This window comes from Trichechus manatus, unplaced genomic scaffold, assembly GCF_000243295.1.
Source record: "Trichechus manatus latirostris isolate Lorelei unplaced genomic scaffold, TriManLat1.0 scaffold00105, whole genome shotgun sequence".
Taxonomy (NCBI): domain Eukaryota; kingdom Metazoa; phylum Chordata; class Mammalia; order Sirenia; family Trichechidae; genus Trichechus; species Trichechus manatus.
Window position 1 is genome coordinate 5,229,484 of NW_004444041.1, and position 17,856 is coordinate 5,247,339.

General features: G+C 38.3%; 1 protein-coding gene across 2 annotated transcripts in view; it reads right to left on the bottom strand.

The window, feature by feature from the left end:
• Positions 1-390: 390 nt before the first annotated feature.
• Positions 391-17,856, bottom strand: part of BMP2K (BMP2 inducible kinase) — a 156,824-nt gene continuing 139,358 nt past the window's right edge. For both annotated transcript variants that reach the window (XM_023737609.1, XM_023737608.1), the window contains one exon: positions 391-5,965. In XM_023737609.1, coding sequence (XP_023593377.1) covers positions 4,527-5,965 — 1,439 coding nt within the window. In that variant the 3' untranslated portion in view covers positions 391-4,526. The remainder of the gene's footprint in view (positions 5,966-17,856) is intronic.

Below are 17,856 nucleotides of genomic sequence, written 5' to 3' on the forward strand. Positions count from 1 at the left end.
GTAATCTTTCTTTAAGGCAGCAGACTGCTGCATCTTTCTCCTGCGGAGCAGCTGGTGGGTTCTAACGACCGAATTTCTGGTTAGTCGAGCACTTAACCGCGGCACCACCGGGGCTCCTTTTATAATGCAAAACTCTGCCAAACAATGTATTCAAAAGTCTAATGTGTCAGTAATAACTGCAGTGACTAAACACAGTTGTGCCATTTTCGTTGCAAAAAATTTAAGTAGATTTTCTTACTTACATTCTGAACTGTGAGCTCCTTAAGAACAGGGATCTAATCTTACTCATTTTTCTATTCTACTAGTTGGTACATAATAGGCACTTAATGTCTGTGGTATGAGTGAAATAACTTTTAATAAGACAATGAAAAACTCTGAAGTCACTGATTATAAAGAATATGCAATCTGTTCGGGATTTATTGCATTTAAAGAAAGCAGATTATTAAAACAGTAGGTATGATAAATATAGTAAGAAAATAAATCTCAAACAAAACAAAATGAATGAGGGAAAGAATACAGTCAATAAGAATAAGCAATGTAAAGGCAATAAAGTAGAAAAATCAGTTAGTGCTTAATTAAACAGAAAAACAAAGCAACTGGTTCTATCTCATAAAATTTTCCCAGCTACATTTGAAAACTGAAGTCACTTTAGCATGTATGTTTTGTAACAATTAGAAATATAATAAAAGATGTAAATCAGGTTTATTTAAAAGTTAGTTATTTGCTTAGTGTACATAAAAGGTTTCAGAAAATTCAAGTTTAACAAAAAATGGAAGTGTAATCAAAGAAAGTGCACTTAAAGCTGTTTGCCAGCAATTAAAAAGTAGCTTCTATACTGTTTACTATTAAATGACTTTTCAGTCACAAAAAGAGCATAGTAATAAAAGCAATTCTTTCCAAAGTAACACTATAAATTTAAAAATAAAAATAATCCCAACTGATGACCTTTGCTTTTTTCATCTGTCTACCTTATTCTTTTAGTGGCTTTTGTAAACCCTTATTAGGAGTGAATGTTCTTTAAGATATGATTGTGGTTGCAATTGCATTAAAAAAAATTCACATTAACTCCACAGTAGAGATATGTGACATGTGCATGCATGTGTATATATATATATATATATATATATATATTTATATTAATCTTAATACATAAAATACCACTGAGTATAAAAGTTTTCAAATAAACTATCATTTATGTTATTCTCACAGTAGATACGTCATCTCGTTCTCACAGTAGATCTGTCATATCAATAATTGGATTTAAAATGATGAGTATTTTTGCTAAAAAGAAAAACATGAAGAAGTTCACTGCAGAGTCTACATACAACAAATGTACCCAAACTCCCCAGAACTAGTGATATACACTTGTACCTTCTAACGGTGCTTATGTGAAGTACCAAAACCTAAAATAAATCAAGCACAATAGCTGAATAGTAAGAAAATAGCTGTCTATGAACATCAGAGTAAAACAGTGGGCTCCACCTTAGCACTTTCCACCAGCAAGATGAAAACAACCATCTATCACTGTTAAACAATAAACCAGGTAAGATCTAAAGGTGCATCTATCTCCAAGTCCAGATAATGTCATAATTATGCCCAAATACACACAGGGACATTGGTGGGGGGGAGGATTGTCATCCAGCCTACAACCTTTCCTCCTCACCTAATATATATATACCAAGCAACTTTTGTGTCTTACCAAACACATTCTTTAATGCCATAAAAGCTGATCTTTTTAATATAACATTTTATTCAAATGATATTAAAATTATTACACAAATGGTCCACTTTTAAAAAGATGATTCAAAATCAATAAGCAATATTATTAAAGCTGTTAGGAAAGAAAGAACTTTGGCCACAGATTTTTGCTAGCTTCATAATACTTTGCCTCCCTTAGTAATGTTCAAGTATAATAGGTTTAGCATTAAGATGACTTTATATCCTGAAGCAGCACAGAGGGACATCCAAATAATAATATGAACATAATTTTTTTTTTCAACTTTCCTTCCTTAATCCAGTGTTGGACCATCCCATAATAGAGCTGACAGAATAGTGCTAACTGGGTGGCAGGTGCTCTGTTAAGTACCTTTACATGCTTTGGGCATCTGCTGTGCGGAGTTAACCTACACTTCCACTACGGCAGAGGGGAGAGATGATTGAAAATGAAAAGCAACCCTAAAAATCTATACTCCTTGGGAAAATGCCTCTACTGCAAAACAAAGGAATCTCCCCAAATTTATTCTGAATCCTAAATCTTTTTCCTGAACTACAATCTCAAAAGAGGAAAGTTACTGGGCTGTACTACACTAAACATAAGAATGTAAATATTTTAAGCTAAGTCAGACTGCTTTCTCATAATTTATACCACATTATAAGCCAAAGTGTCCACATCAATTTAAAATGATTCAATGTATGGAAAAGCTAGTGTAAGCAAGGTGTTAACATCAGATAGACTCTAGGTATTTCCTGGTGATGTGCCAAGAAGTCCACACCAGTTCATCCCCCACCCTTTCCAGAGACCAAGGCCAAGGACTAAAATAATCAAAGAAGCATAATGTTTACATGTCAACAACAGATTTTCATTTTAAAAAAGTACTGTTTGATACAAACCTACTGTAGTTCATGGAATCATCAACTCTTTACTTTTTAAAGAAAGTATCTTAAATCTACTTTGTAAAGTTTTAAAGAACATCTACTTGAGCATTTGTGTTAACAGTATTAATTAACCTGAGAGTCAGGAAAAAAGGTGCAAACGTAATATTTGCCTTTGGCACAAGGACAAGTAATTGAAAAAGATCTATCCAAGTAGAACAGTCTCCTGTAGTCCAACTCTAAAAGTACAATTCTAAGTAGTAACGTTAACGCTTGCTCTGCCTTTGCTACACTGTGATTCACCTATTACTTTCCTATCTGTCCAAAAATTTGTATCTGATTTAGGTAAAAGATGAATATACAGTTGTTACATATATTTGCTTCTCTCCAACTTCAGAACTGTGAAAACAGGCAAACAGCTTATCAGGAGCACTATAATTAAGGGACTCTAATACGAGTACTCATAAAATACACTAATTGGGTTCAAAGAGAATTAAAATATAGCAATCAAAGAGAATGTTGGTTCATAAGAGTCTCTGTCCCTATATGTAAATAAGCTTAACAGAAGCTTCTAAATGTTAATTTGATAGGGAAAGATAGTTAATTATAACTTAAAATAGTTGGAGACATAGGAAGCACAGATGATTGTATTAATGTTCATTCACATACATAATTTCTAGAAAATCTCAAGTATCGAATTAGGATTTGTGGTGTAAAGAAAGGCAATTTGGTAGCTGGGTTCTTTTCACTAAAGACACAATCAACTAGCAGAGCTAAGATGCTAGTCCCTCCCCATCTACTACTTTATGTCCATTTTGAGATCTTGTGCATTAGTGCAGAGAGGTACTTGCAGCAGGATGCACGAGTCCTGCCTATAAGGCTTTGTGGGTTTCACTGTTCAGTGCATTTTATTAAAAGTACTCCACCCTCTACACCTAACTAAAATAATTGTCGTTCACAACTTCGGGAATATTTGGTGAAGGTGGTGATTTAATAAAGTACATTATTAAATGCAACATGATTTTACATTGTAAACTTCTTAAAAACTCAGGATTTCAGCTACATTTTTTCCTGAAATAAAATTTCTATATAACCCTTGTCCTCACTCCCAGCTTTTTAAAATAATCTGCTTTCTTAGGGCCATGATAATGAAAGTTTGGGGCAAGCAAGCCATTCACAAACACAAGATGAAGTTTTTTCTCTTCCCTTTTTTTATCAAACATCAGAATTTATCTTTAGTTTTTGTTCAAGGCTTCTACGTAGATATTCCATATTAATGGCACTTTTATTATTATTATGTTAATGAAACAGAGTTTTAGGCACAACAGTCAATTACTTCTGGCTCTGCTTGGTAGAGAAAGGTGTAAGGACTAAAATCTCTGAACTCCCCAGATGAGAACTAGATTGTTTTTTACTCGGTGGAAATTAGAAGAGACTTCTAAAAAATTCACAAACTCAACCTGTGTATGTACAAAATAACCTTAGTTTTAAATGCTGGATTCTGGAATGAGCCTGGGATATGCACACAAAAATGACATTCTGTTATCAAAAATAGCAGTAGGGCTTTGCAATCCTTTCTGAAGTGGCTACGTGTAACTGAAAAGGTTCCACGTGCTTTCACTGAAGCATCACACGTGTGTTTCTGTGCTGGCATGTCAGTAGCTGAAACCCTTTATTAGAGCTTGCAATGTAGCTCCCTTTTCTCCCGCTTGGAAGAAGTCCTTTTAAGAGGCATCAAGTTACTACCCTGTGGAAATACTTCCTTTTTCTATTTGGTTTTTTTTTTTTTTTTTTAAATCACTTACCTATTCTGATTGACCTATAAGAATGAAAGCTATAAAGAGCTATACAAATAATTTTCTTTCAGATTCATAAAATGAACTATTCACACTTTTTTGAAACAGGAGTTAATGCCAAGAATCCATCAGAAGTATCTACTGTTTAGAAGGAAATGGAGCAGCACCAAATGGGTCTAATTCGACTGATTGGGACTGTTGGGACTGATGTGAAGTGATGCTTTGCACCACAAGTTCTGTAAAGGGCACGGCACCAAAATCATCTATTTTCAAAGCATCTGCACTATGGAATGACCCATGTAGTGAATTCTGCCTTGGCCGCCCAGGCAGTACGGTATTGTGGTCGGCACGGATGTCGCTCAGACCCGTATGTGAAGGGTGTCGTGTCACGTCTGGAGGATGGAAGGGCTTGGCACCAAAGGGGTCCAACAGGCTCTCCTCAGGTTGCAGGATATTCCCTCTGTCTTTCCCGTCCGTCAGTGCAACACTAATGTTCTCCTTGGAGTCTGAGATTGTTAAAAATTCATTGCTGCTTTGAGAGTCTCGGCGGCCCACTTTTTTGTGCCGGCGAGCTCTCTCTGGGGTGCGGAAGGTAGGCTTCAAAGTCTTCTTTGTGCTGGTTGGTGTGCCGTGATGCCGCTTCCCATTGCTTTTTGACATGTCCTGCTTTGTGCGCCTTTGGCGAGAGGACAGTTTCTGTAAGCTGCGTTGTTTGACTTTTTGCTGCTGACTTCCAGTTATTTCCTCAAAAGGCACAAGCCCAAAAATGTCCTCATTGCTTTCACTTTTACTTACTGGTGTGGGAAAGGGCTGAAATGGAGTGGAGCCAAACACATCTACACTTATGGGACAACCAGGGAGAGTATGTGCTTTAGGCCCCACCTTTAGGCAGTCTTGTACATTCACCTTCTTGCTGAAGGGTGCCTTTGTGAATACATCAAATTCTTCTTGCTCTAGTCCCACAGGAGGAAAATGGGTCTGTTGAGAGAGGTTCTTTTCATTCTCTCCTTGCTGGGGCTGTTGAGCACGCATGGCAAAGAAGGGGACAGCGCCAAACACATCAAACTCCTGTTTGGGAGTCTCCACCCCAGCATCAGAAGGTATTTGGGTTGGGGTGAGGAGTGTTATATTGGGATCTTGGATTTGTCCACTGCCAGATTTGTCTCTGTAGACAGGGCTCATGTCACTGTACTTTGCTTTGGCCTGCTCATAATCAGAATCAGAACTATGTTTTTCTTCTTCTTCCTCATCTTCAGAATCCATGAGAAGAGGCCTATGACCCAGATTTTCAGGTTCAGTATCATCATCATTAAAATCTCCTTGTTCTCCCTGAAGAACTTCGTCATCCTCTTGCTCTTCTTCTTCACTGCTCTTAGGAGAAGGGGAATCTGATTCGAAATCACTTTCAGATTCATCAGTCCCCTTTTGTACTTGACCTCGTACTGATGAATTCTCTGAAGTTTTCTTTTCTGTCCAGTTATCTTTAGATACTGGACTTAATTTTCCATTCTTGATAGAGTCTGCAGTGCTGTTTTCTTGATGCCTGGATGAATTTTCCACTTTCTTTTCAGGAGAACCTGTAAGTTCAAAGAAAAAGTATTATAGCATTCCAATGCATTTCAAAAACCATTGTAACTACAATGTTACTACATTAATATATACTAACACAAGGCCTTACATATCCCTTAGAACAGTACTCTTAGAGGGAAAAACACTGTTGTCAATTCTTTGTCATTAGGCTTGGGTGATACACTTGTCCTCAACTAGATGGTTAGGTTCTTTCATGCAGAAAAGACTAACTCATCTCTGTCCCCTACACAGTGCTTACTCAACATAGGCTCTCATTTATAGCTAAATTTTATTTACAGCACCCAGACTAACAGACTTTAAAAACCAAAAAAAAAAAAAAAATCCAAATCCACTGCCATCAAGTTGATTCCGACTCATAGCGACCCTATACTAGGACTCTGAATATAGTAGGCAAGCAAATTTTCTTCTCCCCACCATCAAAATAAGATCATTCAGCTAATTCACCGTTCAGATCCCACATTCACCAAACAACTTTCTGCTTATATTTCAAGTCTATGACTTTTCCCACAGAGATCAACAACCATGAGTAGCTTGTCTGTTTAGTTACATGCTTCACTGTAATTTTTTTAATCAATCATTCTGTTTTTTTTATAACCAGTGTCTTATGAGTTTGGTTAACATGAGTATATCTCCCACAGCCTAATCAAAGCTAAAAACCAGTACTTAACTGAGACTGTACTGAGAACATCTGCCTTCTCTAGAGACTTTTCTTTCACTAATAGCCCCTTAAATATCTATGTTCACCAGGGTTCTAGCCTTGGTTGTCTTTCTCCAACATCTTAACAAGTTAAGATGTTAACTGCCAGGTACATCATAATGACTCTAATCTCGTTAACGGAGAACTTACTCCCGAGTTCCAGACTCAGATCTTTAATAGTTACCATACAGTTCTTCATGAAAATGTATCCTACCATTACCTCAAGCAGTAATTTAAAGAGATCATTTTTCCTCTTAAGGCATGTTCCTTACCAGTTTCCCCTATATTAGTGAACAACATCTCCATCTACCCAGTTTTTCAAACCAGCAAAAATGTGGAAACCGTCTTCCCTCTTCCCACCAGTTACGATGTCCTTAATATCTCTTGAATCTGCTACCTCTTCTCCATCTGCCAGTTGTCTCTCACATTCCTTCATTATCTCTCACCTAGCAGCTCCTCAGCCTCTAAACTCACCTCTGCCTCCAGTCCCACATCATTCAAACTGCTCCTCTCACTGTCAACAAAATTATTTTTCTGAAATACTAATCATGCTGCTAGGTAGGTTTAAAACCTTTCAGTGGCTCTCAATTCCAAACCCTTAGCGTGGCACAGAGCACTCTTGTCTATCTGCCCTACCATATCTTCAGCCTCAGACCCCAAAGTGTCCCATGCATATTCTTCATCACAGCCCCACCCAAACTCTCCCTAGTCAAACTTAGGAACAGAATACATTCGGTAAGTTTTTTGAGCTATCCCTTGTCACCCATCCTATTAATATTTGGTATCAGAAACACAGGAACTTAATAGATTTGGGTATCAAGGGAAACTCTGCTCCTTTAACATCTCTCTACTATTGCAATACTGAACCTCAGTATGAATGCCCTACCACTGCCACTCCCACCTGACTGCATAGTAAACATGGCCCATGTCATGGTCCTTCACAGCCACCCCTTAAAAGGGACCCATTCTGTATATGGTGTTCCCAACGAGCCTATTACAAACCTTTATTGTAGTACCTACTGTACTGTACTGCAATTACTGTCTGTCTGCCCTATTTGAGGCCATGATAAGGAATATGAGCTCTCAGAACACAGAAATATTTATCACTTATCTTGTTTATCATTCATCTCTGTACCTTAGCATTATGCTGAATCAGTATTTGTTCACTGAATCAATAAAGTTACTACTCTGAGCTAACCTAACCTGCTACATGTTCCATATAATCAGAATACAACAAAGGAAGTTACAGAGCAAAATAAACCTCTTACATTTAGAAATGTTTTAGCTCAGAATTTAAATAATTCACATTTTATTTCACTCCAAAAAAAACTATCCCACAGGGCACTTTACTACATGCTGTATACACGGATTGGTGAACAAAACAAATATGGTCCCTGCCTTCAGGAGTTCACAGTCAAGTGTGGGAGACAGAGAGTAAATAAGTAAACACGACTGGGGCCAGTGCTCTGAAATGAAAAACAGAGAGTGATGATGAAAGTCACGGGGAAGAGGTTTGGGGTGCACCAAACTGCTCAGGATAGTCGGTGAAGGCCTCCTTTAGGAGATGATGGCTAAGACTGAACAACAAGGAAGAGCCAGCCACGCAAAGGACAGGCAGAAGACTGCTCCAAGTCAAAGCAGCAGCGTGTATGAAGGCCAATTCAAAACAGAGATTGGCATATTTGAGGGACTGAAAATAGTCCAGTGTGGCTGGAGCACAGTGAGCAAGGGGGATGCTGGTACAAGAAAGGACTAGATCATGAAGGTCCCTTTGAGGCCATGATAAGGAGTATGGGTTTCATCCTAAATTGTATGTAGTGGAAAGCCATTAAAAAAGATTTTAAAATGGATGTCATGAAGAGAATTATATTTCAAAAAGATGACTGACTGTAGAAAAAAGACCAAAAGGGGAAGGGGCAAAAATGAGGAGACCAGGGAAGAAGAATTTGTAGTAATTCAAGTTAGAGATGACAGTGGCCTGGATGAGGATGGTTGGTGGTAGTGGAGACAGAATTAAAGATTGCAGAGAAAAACTCTCGATGATGATGGTATCATTAACACAGAAAAGATTAAGTTGGGAAATGGAGAAGGTTATCAAGTATTCGGTTTGGGGCACATTAAGCTTGAGGTATCTGAGACATTTAAGTGTAAGTGGTTAGATACCCGTGGCTTGAGCTCAATGGATAGTTTTTGGCTGAAGATAATAAAGTTGGGAGTTATCACCATGCAGAGGGTATGTAGAGAGTACCACGAGACTTGGAGATCACCTAAGGAGAGAGTAAGAGGGTCCAGGTCTGAGCCCTCATGTGTAAAAAACATATAGAAATCAGCAGAGGAAGAGGAATCTGCAAAGCAAAATATAAAATTCTGGCCAGTGAGGAGGCCCAGATTCAAGCGTGTGCAATGTCACAGAAGCCAGAGAAATGAGTGAGTCCTGGGGGATGTACAAGACAACTGAGCTGGATGGTGCAAAGAGGTCCAGTGAACTGAGGACAGAAAATGACGACTGTATCTGGTCATCATATGCAGCTGGCAACTTTAGGATGAGTAGTGGGAAGTCTAGTGGCACAAAGCAGTGAGTGGGAGAGATGAAAGAGGAGAATGTAGTCAGATTATACTTAAATACAAATATAATCTTCATCCATTATTCATTTACCAGCTCCTTAAAACCAGCCAAGAGTTATATGCTGTATCTATATAAAATTTATAATAGTCATCCTCTGTATCCACAGATACCAAAATCCATGGATGCTCAAGTCCCTTACATAAAATGGTGTAGTATTTGCATATAACCTATGCACATCCTCCCGTATACTTCAAATCATCTCTAGATTACTTATAATACCTAATACAATGTTAATAGTTGATTCATCACAATAGAAGACTTGCTCTGAAAGGTAGCCTTTCTCTTCTATGAGTTTCTTGAGCTCTTCTGGGAATGCTGATACTGCCTGGGCATCAGCCAATGCAGATTCTCTCATGATCTTGAAGTTCTTAAGGCTGTAGCACTTTACACAGCTAGCCAGCCATCCCTTACAAGCCTGAAACTCCTTCCTCTCGCTCTCCTCAAACTTCATTGCTTTTTAGGAGCCTTTTTTTCACAGAAACGGTACACACAACTCAAGTAGCAAACTAACAAGACTCAAGGCAAACAATGCTCAAACAAGTGTTGGAGAGAGACTAAGGATCTGTGAAATGGTGGGAGGCTACAGCAGGGGATGCCTACACATCACTTAATTCGCATGCATTCAGCGTAGTGCTCTGCACGGCAAATTCAAATTTTGCCTTTTGGTTCTTTTTCAATTCCAAATATTTTTGATCAGCAGTTGGTTGAATCCGTGGATGTGGAACCCACAGATACAGAGGGCTGACTGTAGGCTTATTTTAAAGCCTAACAGATTATAACCAAATCAAATGCAGACTCTCAAGTTTGACTTCTCCATAGACAACATACTTCTGAGATTAAAAAGACTGCTTTTAGACTAACCTTAGAATTTATTGTCACAAATTTTTATTCTAAAGCAAAAAATGTAATGGTTCCAGAAGACTTCTAATCATCCCTCATTCTGGTACACATCCTCTAAGATACATTTTAACTTATTACCTCCTAGAGCTACCTACCCACAGAAAACCATGATGTGCAGGTCACCCTTCAAGCCTGCTTGTGGATGCCTCCAGTAACATTCCAATATGTTTCTTAAAGTGCGTCCTGCAGAACACTATTACCACAAATAAAAAGAACCAAACCGAACAGTTCTGCGGACTCAGGCAACTGAATTTATGAAATGCTGCATTCTGTATTCTGCCTTCTACTAGAAAATGCTCATTAAAGGTGCTGATGAGTCCTATACAAAAGAACCTATTTAATTTTATGAAACCTAGATTTCTCAATATGCAATAAACAATATGCAAAAAGTACGTCCAGAAAATGCTGCTCTACAACTCTATGAGAAAACTCCTGTTTCTGGGGTACTTGGTTTTACTCCTAAGAAGGTCTTCTGGAACACGTAACATAGGACAGATATTCCCTCTTGGAAAGAAACCTTCAATTCCCACTCAAAGACTGCATCCTTTTGCAATTCACCTTCTTTTGTTAATCTCGAATTTTCATCCCAGTCTCTTACTTTCCAGATGATGTCTGTCACTTTCCACTTCTCATCCTATCTGCCCTTTGTCAGCTTCTCAAAGTTACATTAACAGATCCATTAACAGATCTATTTTTTACTGTCAGCATGAATATAAATATGTGGGTTTTTTTTTTCCACTTACCATTTTTAGTGCATCTTTCCAGATATCAACATAGCCCATTTTTAATTCTGATAAACATGATAGAACAACATATATTTATGCACAGACCCTCCAGTTTTTCATCATTTTAAACAGCACCATGTACATTTTCCTTGAGGGAAAATATAAAAATAAAACCCTCCTTTTTCAGTATCAGTTTCACTTTACCCATATCCTGCTATTCCCTCCTCATACATAATTAATGCACAACTAAGAGTTAATCCAGTAACAATCCCTGACAAGATCACAGTAAACACTGTACTGTTTCCTCATTCATAAAATGGGGATGATAATAGGTTCTACTACTTAGGGTTGTTGTGAAGATTAACAAATAAAAAGGGCTTAAAACAGTGCCTGATACGTAATAAAGCATTCAGTATATTTCATCGATCATACACCAACCTTCCAGCAACTTCTTTGGACTCAATGGCTGGAGGGCAATCTAAAGGAGGGAGGAGTGGGAAATGTGAGGAAGAAGGGGACAATTCAAGAGACATTCAGGTCCAGCTTAGAACTGACCAGAAACAAGTAGGCAAGCAAATGTATACCAACATACTACAGGGGTGCATTCTGGATCCTGGAAACTGTAACTCTGATTTTTTAAAAAAAAAGCTATATTTGAGAAACACAGCATAAGAAACTGAAAAAGACTGCTTTCAAAGAGAGCAAGAAGGACACACACGATCCCAGAAAGGGAAATTTATTACTTCTCTGTTGGTGAAGATGGACTTGTTTTATTTTGTTGTCTCCCCTTTACAAAACTAAAAAAAAAAAAAAAAAAGCAAGCAAGCAATTAAAAATATTCCTTTTTTTTTCCTCCCATATTCTCACAACCTATCCTAACATTGTTTAAACACTTCTCTGTTTTTCTAGCCTTCGACTCCTTCATAAACTGTTGTGATTTCATGAGTAGCTAGGGTCAAGAGCAGCAATGAACCTCTCTGAACATGTTAGGCACCTTTAAGCACAACATAAATCCATGCTGTCCATCACTCTCCAACACCTCCTGCTGAGCAAATGTTAAATTCCAGGCTGCAAGTTACACAATCCTGGATAGGTTTCACTTTCTGTGGTAGCAGTAATCCTTTCCTCATTGTAAAACTAGAAGAACTAAAAAAGCAATGGGAGTTATACAAAACTAAACATTGCTTCAATGTGTTCTAAGGCTTAGTCCCTTTACATAGGCACAAAAGACTATCAAAATAAGTTTTATGAGTTATAAAGTTAGTTACAAATATACAATGTATACATAGAACTTTAAAATGTGACTTCATAGCTAAGAGTGTCATGCGCTTTTATAATCTTTTTTTTTTTTTTTTAACTTTACCATATCCTTTCCCTAAAACCATGATTCAGATTTTTCTATTTGCTTCTGGTATCAGGCTGTTTCTTCCCAATGGTCGGGTTAAATTAATTTCCCAAAAGTATAGCCTAAATATATTGCTTTAAAATTCAATATATCCTAAACATAGGATATACTGTTTAGGATATACTGAATTATAAATGAACATATTTAGGCTAATATAAAAATGGAAATTTTTCAAGCAGGTGGTCGTTGTTGTCATTAGGTGCTGTTGAGTCGATTTTGACTCACAGTAACCCCATGTGACATAGAAGACTGCCCCATAGGATTTTCTTGGCTGGAATTTTTACAGAAGCAGATCACCGGGTCTTTCTCCCATGGAGCCACTGGGTAAGTTCAAACCACCAACCTTTCAGTCAGCAACCGAGAGCTTAACTGTTACAGTATTTACAATAAGCACCAGGAATGCATACTTACAGCATAAACGGTTTTGTAATCAAGAGAATGTGCTCATGATCGTACCTCAGTTACATCTTTAGAAATAACTGCATAATTTCACATACTAACCAATTTTTTTTTATCTTTAGCTCTACATGGGATATCCCTCCTGCCTTAAACTAAATAAGGTAGAATGATGTTGTTTTGATGGCTTCTAGTTAGGATAATATTTATTTTTGTTTTGTGCCTTGGAACTAGAAACTATAAAAACTTCAGCTTTTTGAGTATCTTAGCAAGTTGTATTTTAATCAGTGATACTGAGGGGCAAACTGATTTAATAAACAAATGTCCTGCAAAACTCATTTGGGTCTGAAAACCTATGTAATTAGCTAAAATCTATAAAAAAATCTTAGCAAAAAGGTTAATTACTTGAGAGCTATTATTTCAAACATTGTTCCTCAAATAAGAACCAACAGGCCATTAGTAAAACAATATATTCCACTTACTTATGAGTACAATATGCAATAAAATGTCTTTAAGGTAGCTTATGTGCAGACTTAACTTCCCCCCACCCTTTTCAAATAAGAACAAATATTTTCAAAGATTCACTATTGCAGATTGAATTATTACTATCCTGTTTTCAGGCCCTGTTGTTAGTTGCTGTTAAGTTGATTCCGACTCATGGCAATCCTAGAATCATAGACTTTAACAACTGGAAGAAAGTTCAGAGATTATGTATTTTATAAAGATCTAAATGCCTCATTTTCAGATAACTGATATTTGCACCTGAGGGTATACATTAACTTAACAGAAGACCAGAATGCAAGTCTCCTAACATCTAGTATGGTGCTCTTTCATTTATTTACCTCAATTAGATTCCATTATCTGAAATAAATAGCAAATCTTCATCTTTTAAAGCTGGGTTTGATTGTTGGAAATAGCCAAAATTCATTCAGAGCCAAATCATGAGAATAAAGTGAATGGCTAAGATAGACAATGCAGATTTGGGTAAATTATTAAGAATAACAACAATGGGTTACAACACCTAAATTCTCTTCTATGACTTGTAAACTGTTTCTCAGAGAAATTCCAAGTCAGGTATTGAGAAAAATGTTAGCACAATGGAAGTATCCTTGAAGTAAGTGTCAAGAAGACTAATACTTATTTGCACACATAGATCACACTATGTTTAAAATTATTGTCCCTACCAAAGAAACGCTTCAATTAATCACTACTGTCAGTAAAATAACAAGCATTTACTAAATAAGTGAAGGACTGAATTAATCATCACCAATTTTCTAAAAACATATAACCTACTTAACCTCCTTCATCAGCAGAGGATACTAAATAAAAATGGTCTTTGGTGACCGTGTTCCTATTTGGAATCATGTGTTACTAAGTGCCTCACTCTCCTCATCTGTAAAGTAGGGATAACAATAACATTAAAGGTGAGAATACACACAAAGCACTTACAACACTTGCCACATTGTAGGTACTCAGTAAATGTATATTATTATTGCCACCGTATTAGTCCATCATTTCATAGATTATTTGTGGAGTACAATCTGTGTACTTCTAATGATACTGAGAAACATTTAAGGATAAATCAGAGAGAACAGGAATATTGTTGAGTGCACAAATATAGTGCCAAGGGTTTTACATACATCATCTTTTCACTCCCCACGATTAGGCTTCCACAAAAACACCTGGATGAAAATGCTCTGTAAGTTTTGCTATGATCTTTTTTCTCTTCAATCTTATTAACCACATTTTCAAAAATTTTCTTCTTCTTTCTACGTCAGATCATTGTCATCACTTCCTAATACTTCAAAGATATGCGTTATTACCACCCAAACTCAGCCTTTGGCTTTCTCTCTTCCATTTTTATGTCTTTCTTTTGGTGACTTTAATACAGTTTCATAAAGGGGTTTTTAGAGATTTAGTTCAATCTCCTTCCATACATAGGAATTAAAGAACTGAATAAGTTGAATAACTTGCCCAAGTTTAAGGCCATATATATCAAGCTAGTAGCTTCTCTGCTGATGACTCGGATCTGTATCAATTATTTAAAACTTTTCTCTATAAATTCTATAATTAAACTACCAATAGAATAATATCACGAGCAAAATTTCAACACATCTTATAAACAACCGACTTCAAAATACAACCACATGCTGGCATAAGGATAGATATATAGACAGTTGCTGTTAGGTGCCGTCAAGTCACTTTCAACTCATACCAACGCCATGCACAACAGAATGAAACACTGCCTGGTCCTACGCCAGCCTCACAATCATTGCTATGTTTAAGCCCACGGTTGCAGCCACTGTGTGAATCCATCTCGTTTGAGGGTCTTCTTCTTTTTCGTTGAACCTCTACATTACCAAGCATGATGTCCTTCTCCAGGAACTGGTCCCTCCTGATAACAAGTCTAAAGTAAACAAGACAAAGCCTCACTATTCTCACTTCTAAGGAGCATTCTGGCTGTACTTCTTCCAAGACAGATTTGTTGGTCCTTCTGGTATTCCACGGTATATTCAATATTCTTTACTAACACCATAATTCAAATGCATCAATTCTTCAGTCTTCCTTATTCATTGTCCAGCTTTCACATGCATTTATAAAGCAACTGAAAATACCATGGCTTGGGTCAGGCACACCTTAGTCCTCAAAGTAACATCTTTGCTTTTTAACACTTTAAAGAGGTCTTTTGCAGCAGATTTGCCCAATGCAACGTGTCATTTGATTTCTTGATTGGTGTTTGCACGGCGTTGATTGTAGAGTAGATCCAAGTAAAATGAAATCCTTGACAACTTCAATCTTTTCTCCATTTATCATGATGTTGCTTATTGGTCCAGTTGTGGGATTTTTGTTTTCTTTATCTTGAGGTATAATCCATACTGAAGGCTGTAGTCGTCGAATTTCATCAGTAAGTGCTTCAAGTCCTCTTCACTTTCAGCAAGCAAAGTTTTGTAATCCGCATATCACAGATTGTTAATGAGTCTTTCACCAAACCTGATGCCACATTCATCTTCATATAGTGTAGCTTCTCAGATTATTTGCTCAGCATACAGACTGAATAAGTATGGTGAAATGATATAACCTTGACATACACCTTTCCTGATTTTAAACCATGCATTATCCGTTTGTTCTGTATGAATAACTGCCTCTTGTTCTATGTAGAGGTTCCACACGAGCACAATTAAGTGTTCTGGAATTTCCATTCTCCACAATGTTATTCATAATTTGTTATGATCCACACAGTCGAATACCTTTGCATAGTCAATAAAACACAGGTAAACATTGTTTTGGTATTCTCTGCTTTCAACCAAGATCTATCTGACGTCAGCAATGATATCCCTCGTTCTATGTCCTCCTCTAAATCTGGCTTGAACTTCTGGCAGTTCCCTGTCAATGTACTGCTGCAACCATTTTTGAATTACCTTCAGCAAAATTTTACTTATGAGAGGAGTTCCGGCAAAATGGCGTTCTAGGCAGAAGCACCACGCCGTCCCTCCACAGCAAAGATCTGAAAAACTAAGCCGAACAGAGAATACAACAATCCTGAAACCCTAAAGCATCAAATGAAGAGATAAAGAACTTAGCCTAGCAACAAATGGAGTGAGAAAACTGACAGAGAACGGAGAGGGAGGAGAGATTCATGCAGAGGTCCCCTACCAGCTAACACAGTGTGGATCCGCCATCTTGGACTCCTATAGGAGACCAACAAACGGGGTACAAGTAAGCAGCCTCACGGAGCTTCCAGCGAGAGACAAAACAACCGGTAATTGGCGATATACGCTTTCCCACTCCCCACCCTTCTTCACCCTGACTAGGCCTCTTCTGCTTCCCGCGGCCACAGTCTCTTGACCGGGAAACAGCGGCTGCTTGGATTCCACACACCCAAACGGGTGGCTCTCTGAGTGCCATTTGTTGGCTGCTGGTCTTGCTTTTTTTCCACTTCGTTTTATTTCTTCCTTGCCTCTCCCCACCTCCCCCTCCTTTTGCTCGAGTACCTCACTCCGTGCGCCATCTTTGCTTCTTCCTGAGGGGCTGCAGAACTCCGGAAATTTGTGATATATGCTTTCCCACTCTCTAACCTTCTTCACCCACACGCGGCCCCCTCTGCTTCCCACGGACACAGTCTCTTGTCCAGAAACACCAGCCCGCACTAGCTGGCTGAGTGCCATTTGTTGGCTGCTAGTGTTGTTCTTTTTTCATTTTCTTTCTGCTTCTTTTGATTTCTTACTTGCCTCTCGCGACCTCCCCCTCCCTTCGCTCAAGGACCTGGCTCCATGCGCCATCTTTGATTCTTCCTGACGGGCTACGGAGCTCCGTTCAAGTGTGGAGCTGCCTCCCGGTTTGGGATGCCACGCTGGTGGGAAACTGGGGCTTTCATTCGTTTGTTTGTTTTGAATTGTTTGTTTGTTTTCTTTTCCTTTTCTTGAGTTGGAAGCCCTTTCTGGCCAGGCTGAGCTGTGTGACACGGAGACTCCCCTTCAGCTTCCACAGATGTGCAGAGGGATCCCTGAGGGCATTTATTTTCAATTAGTTTTTTTTTTTTCGCTGTTTCTTTGGGGGCCTTTCTTGTCTTGTTTTTTGTTTTTTTTAATTTGTTTTGTTTTCTTTTTCCCTTTTTGTCTTTCTTCATTGCTCAGTTTCTTGTCTCTCTTATATCTTCCTTCTCTTTCTGTTCCCTGAATACCTGGCGTTGTATACCTCTACACCTTCTAGCAAGGCTGTACTGCAACACCTGAGAGCGACTTCCCCAGACCTCATAGCTGCACCCGTGAGATCCCTGGGAACTTTGCGGTTCTTTAATCTTTCTGATTCTTATTTATTCATTCTTTTCTTTTCTTCCTCCTCCCCTTTCTGTTTTTCTCCACTTCACAGTCTCTCATCTCTCCACTCCAACAGCAAGCTCCCATAGCATTCTTTTTTGTTTGTTTCTATGTTTTTGCCTCCTGTTCCTCTCTCCTCTCTCCCATATCCATCTTAGCTCCATACATAACAATCTCCCTCCTGCATCCTGCCTACCTGCACCGTGCGCTTGACATCACACCACCAAGCTGCACAGGCACGGCCTACTGGAACTTGCCCTGCACTGATTACCGACCCGCTCTGGTGGCTGTAATAAGTGCCACAAACAACCC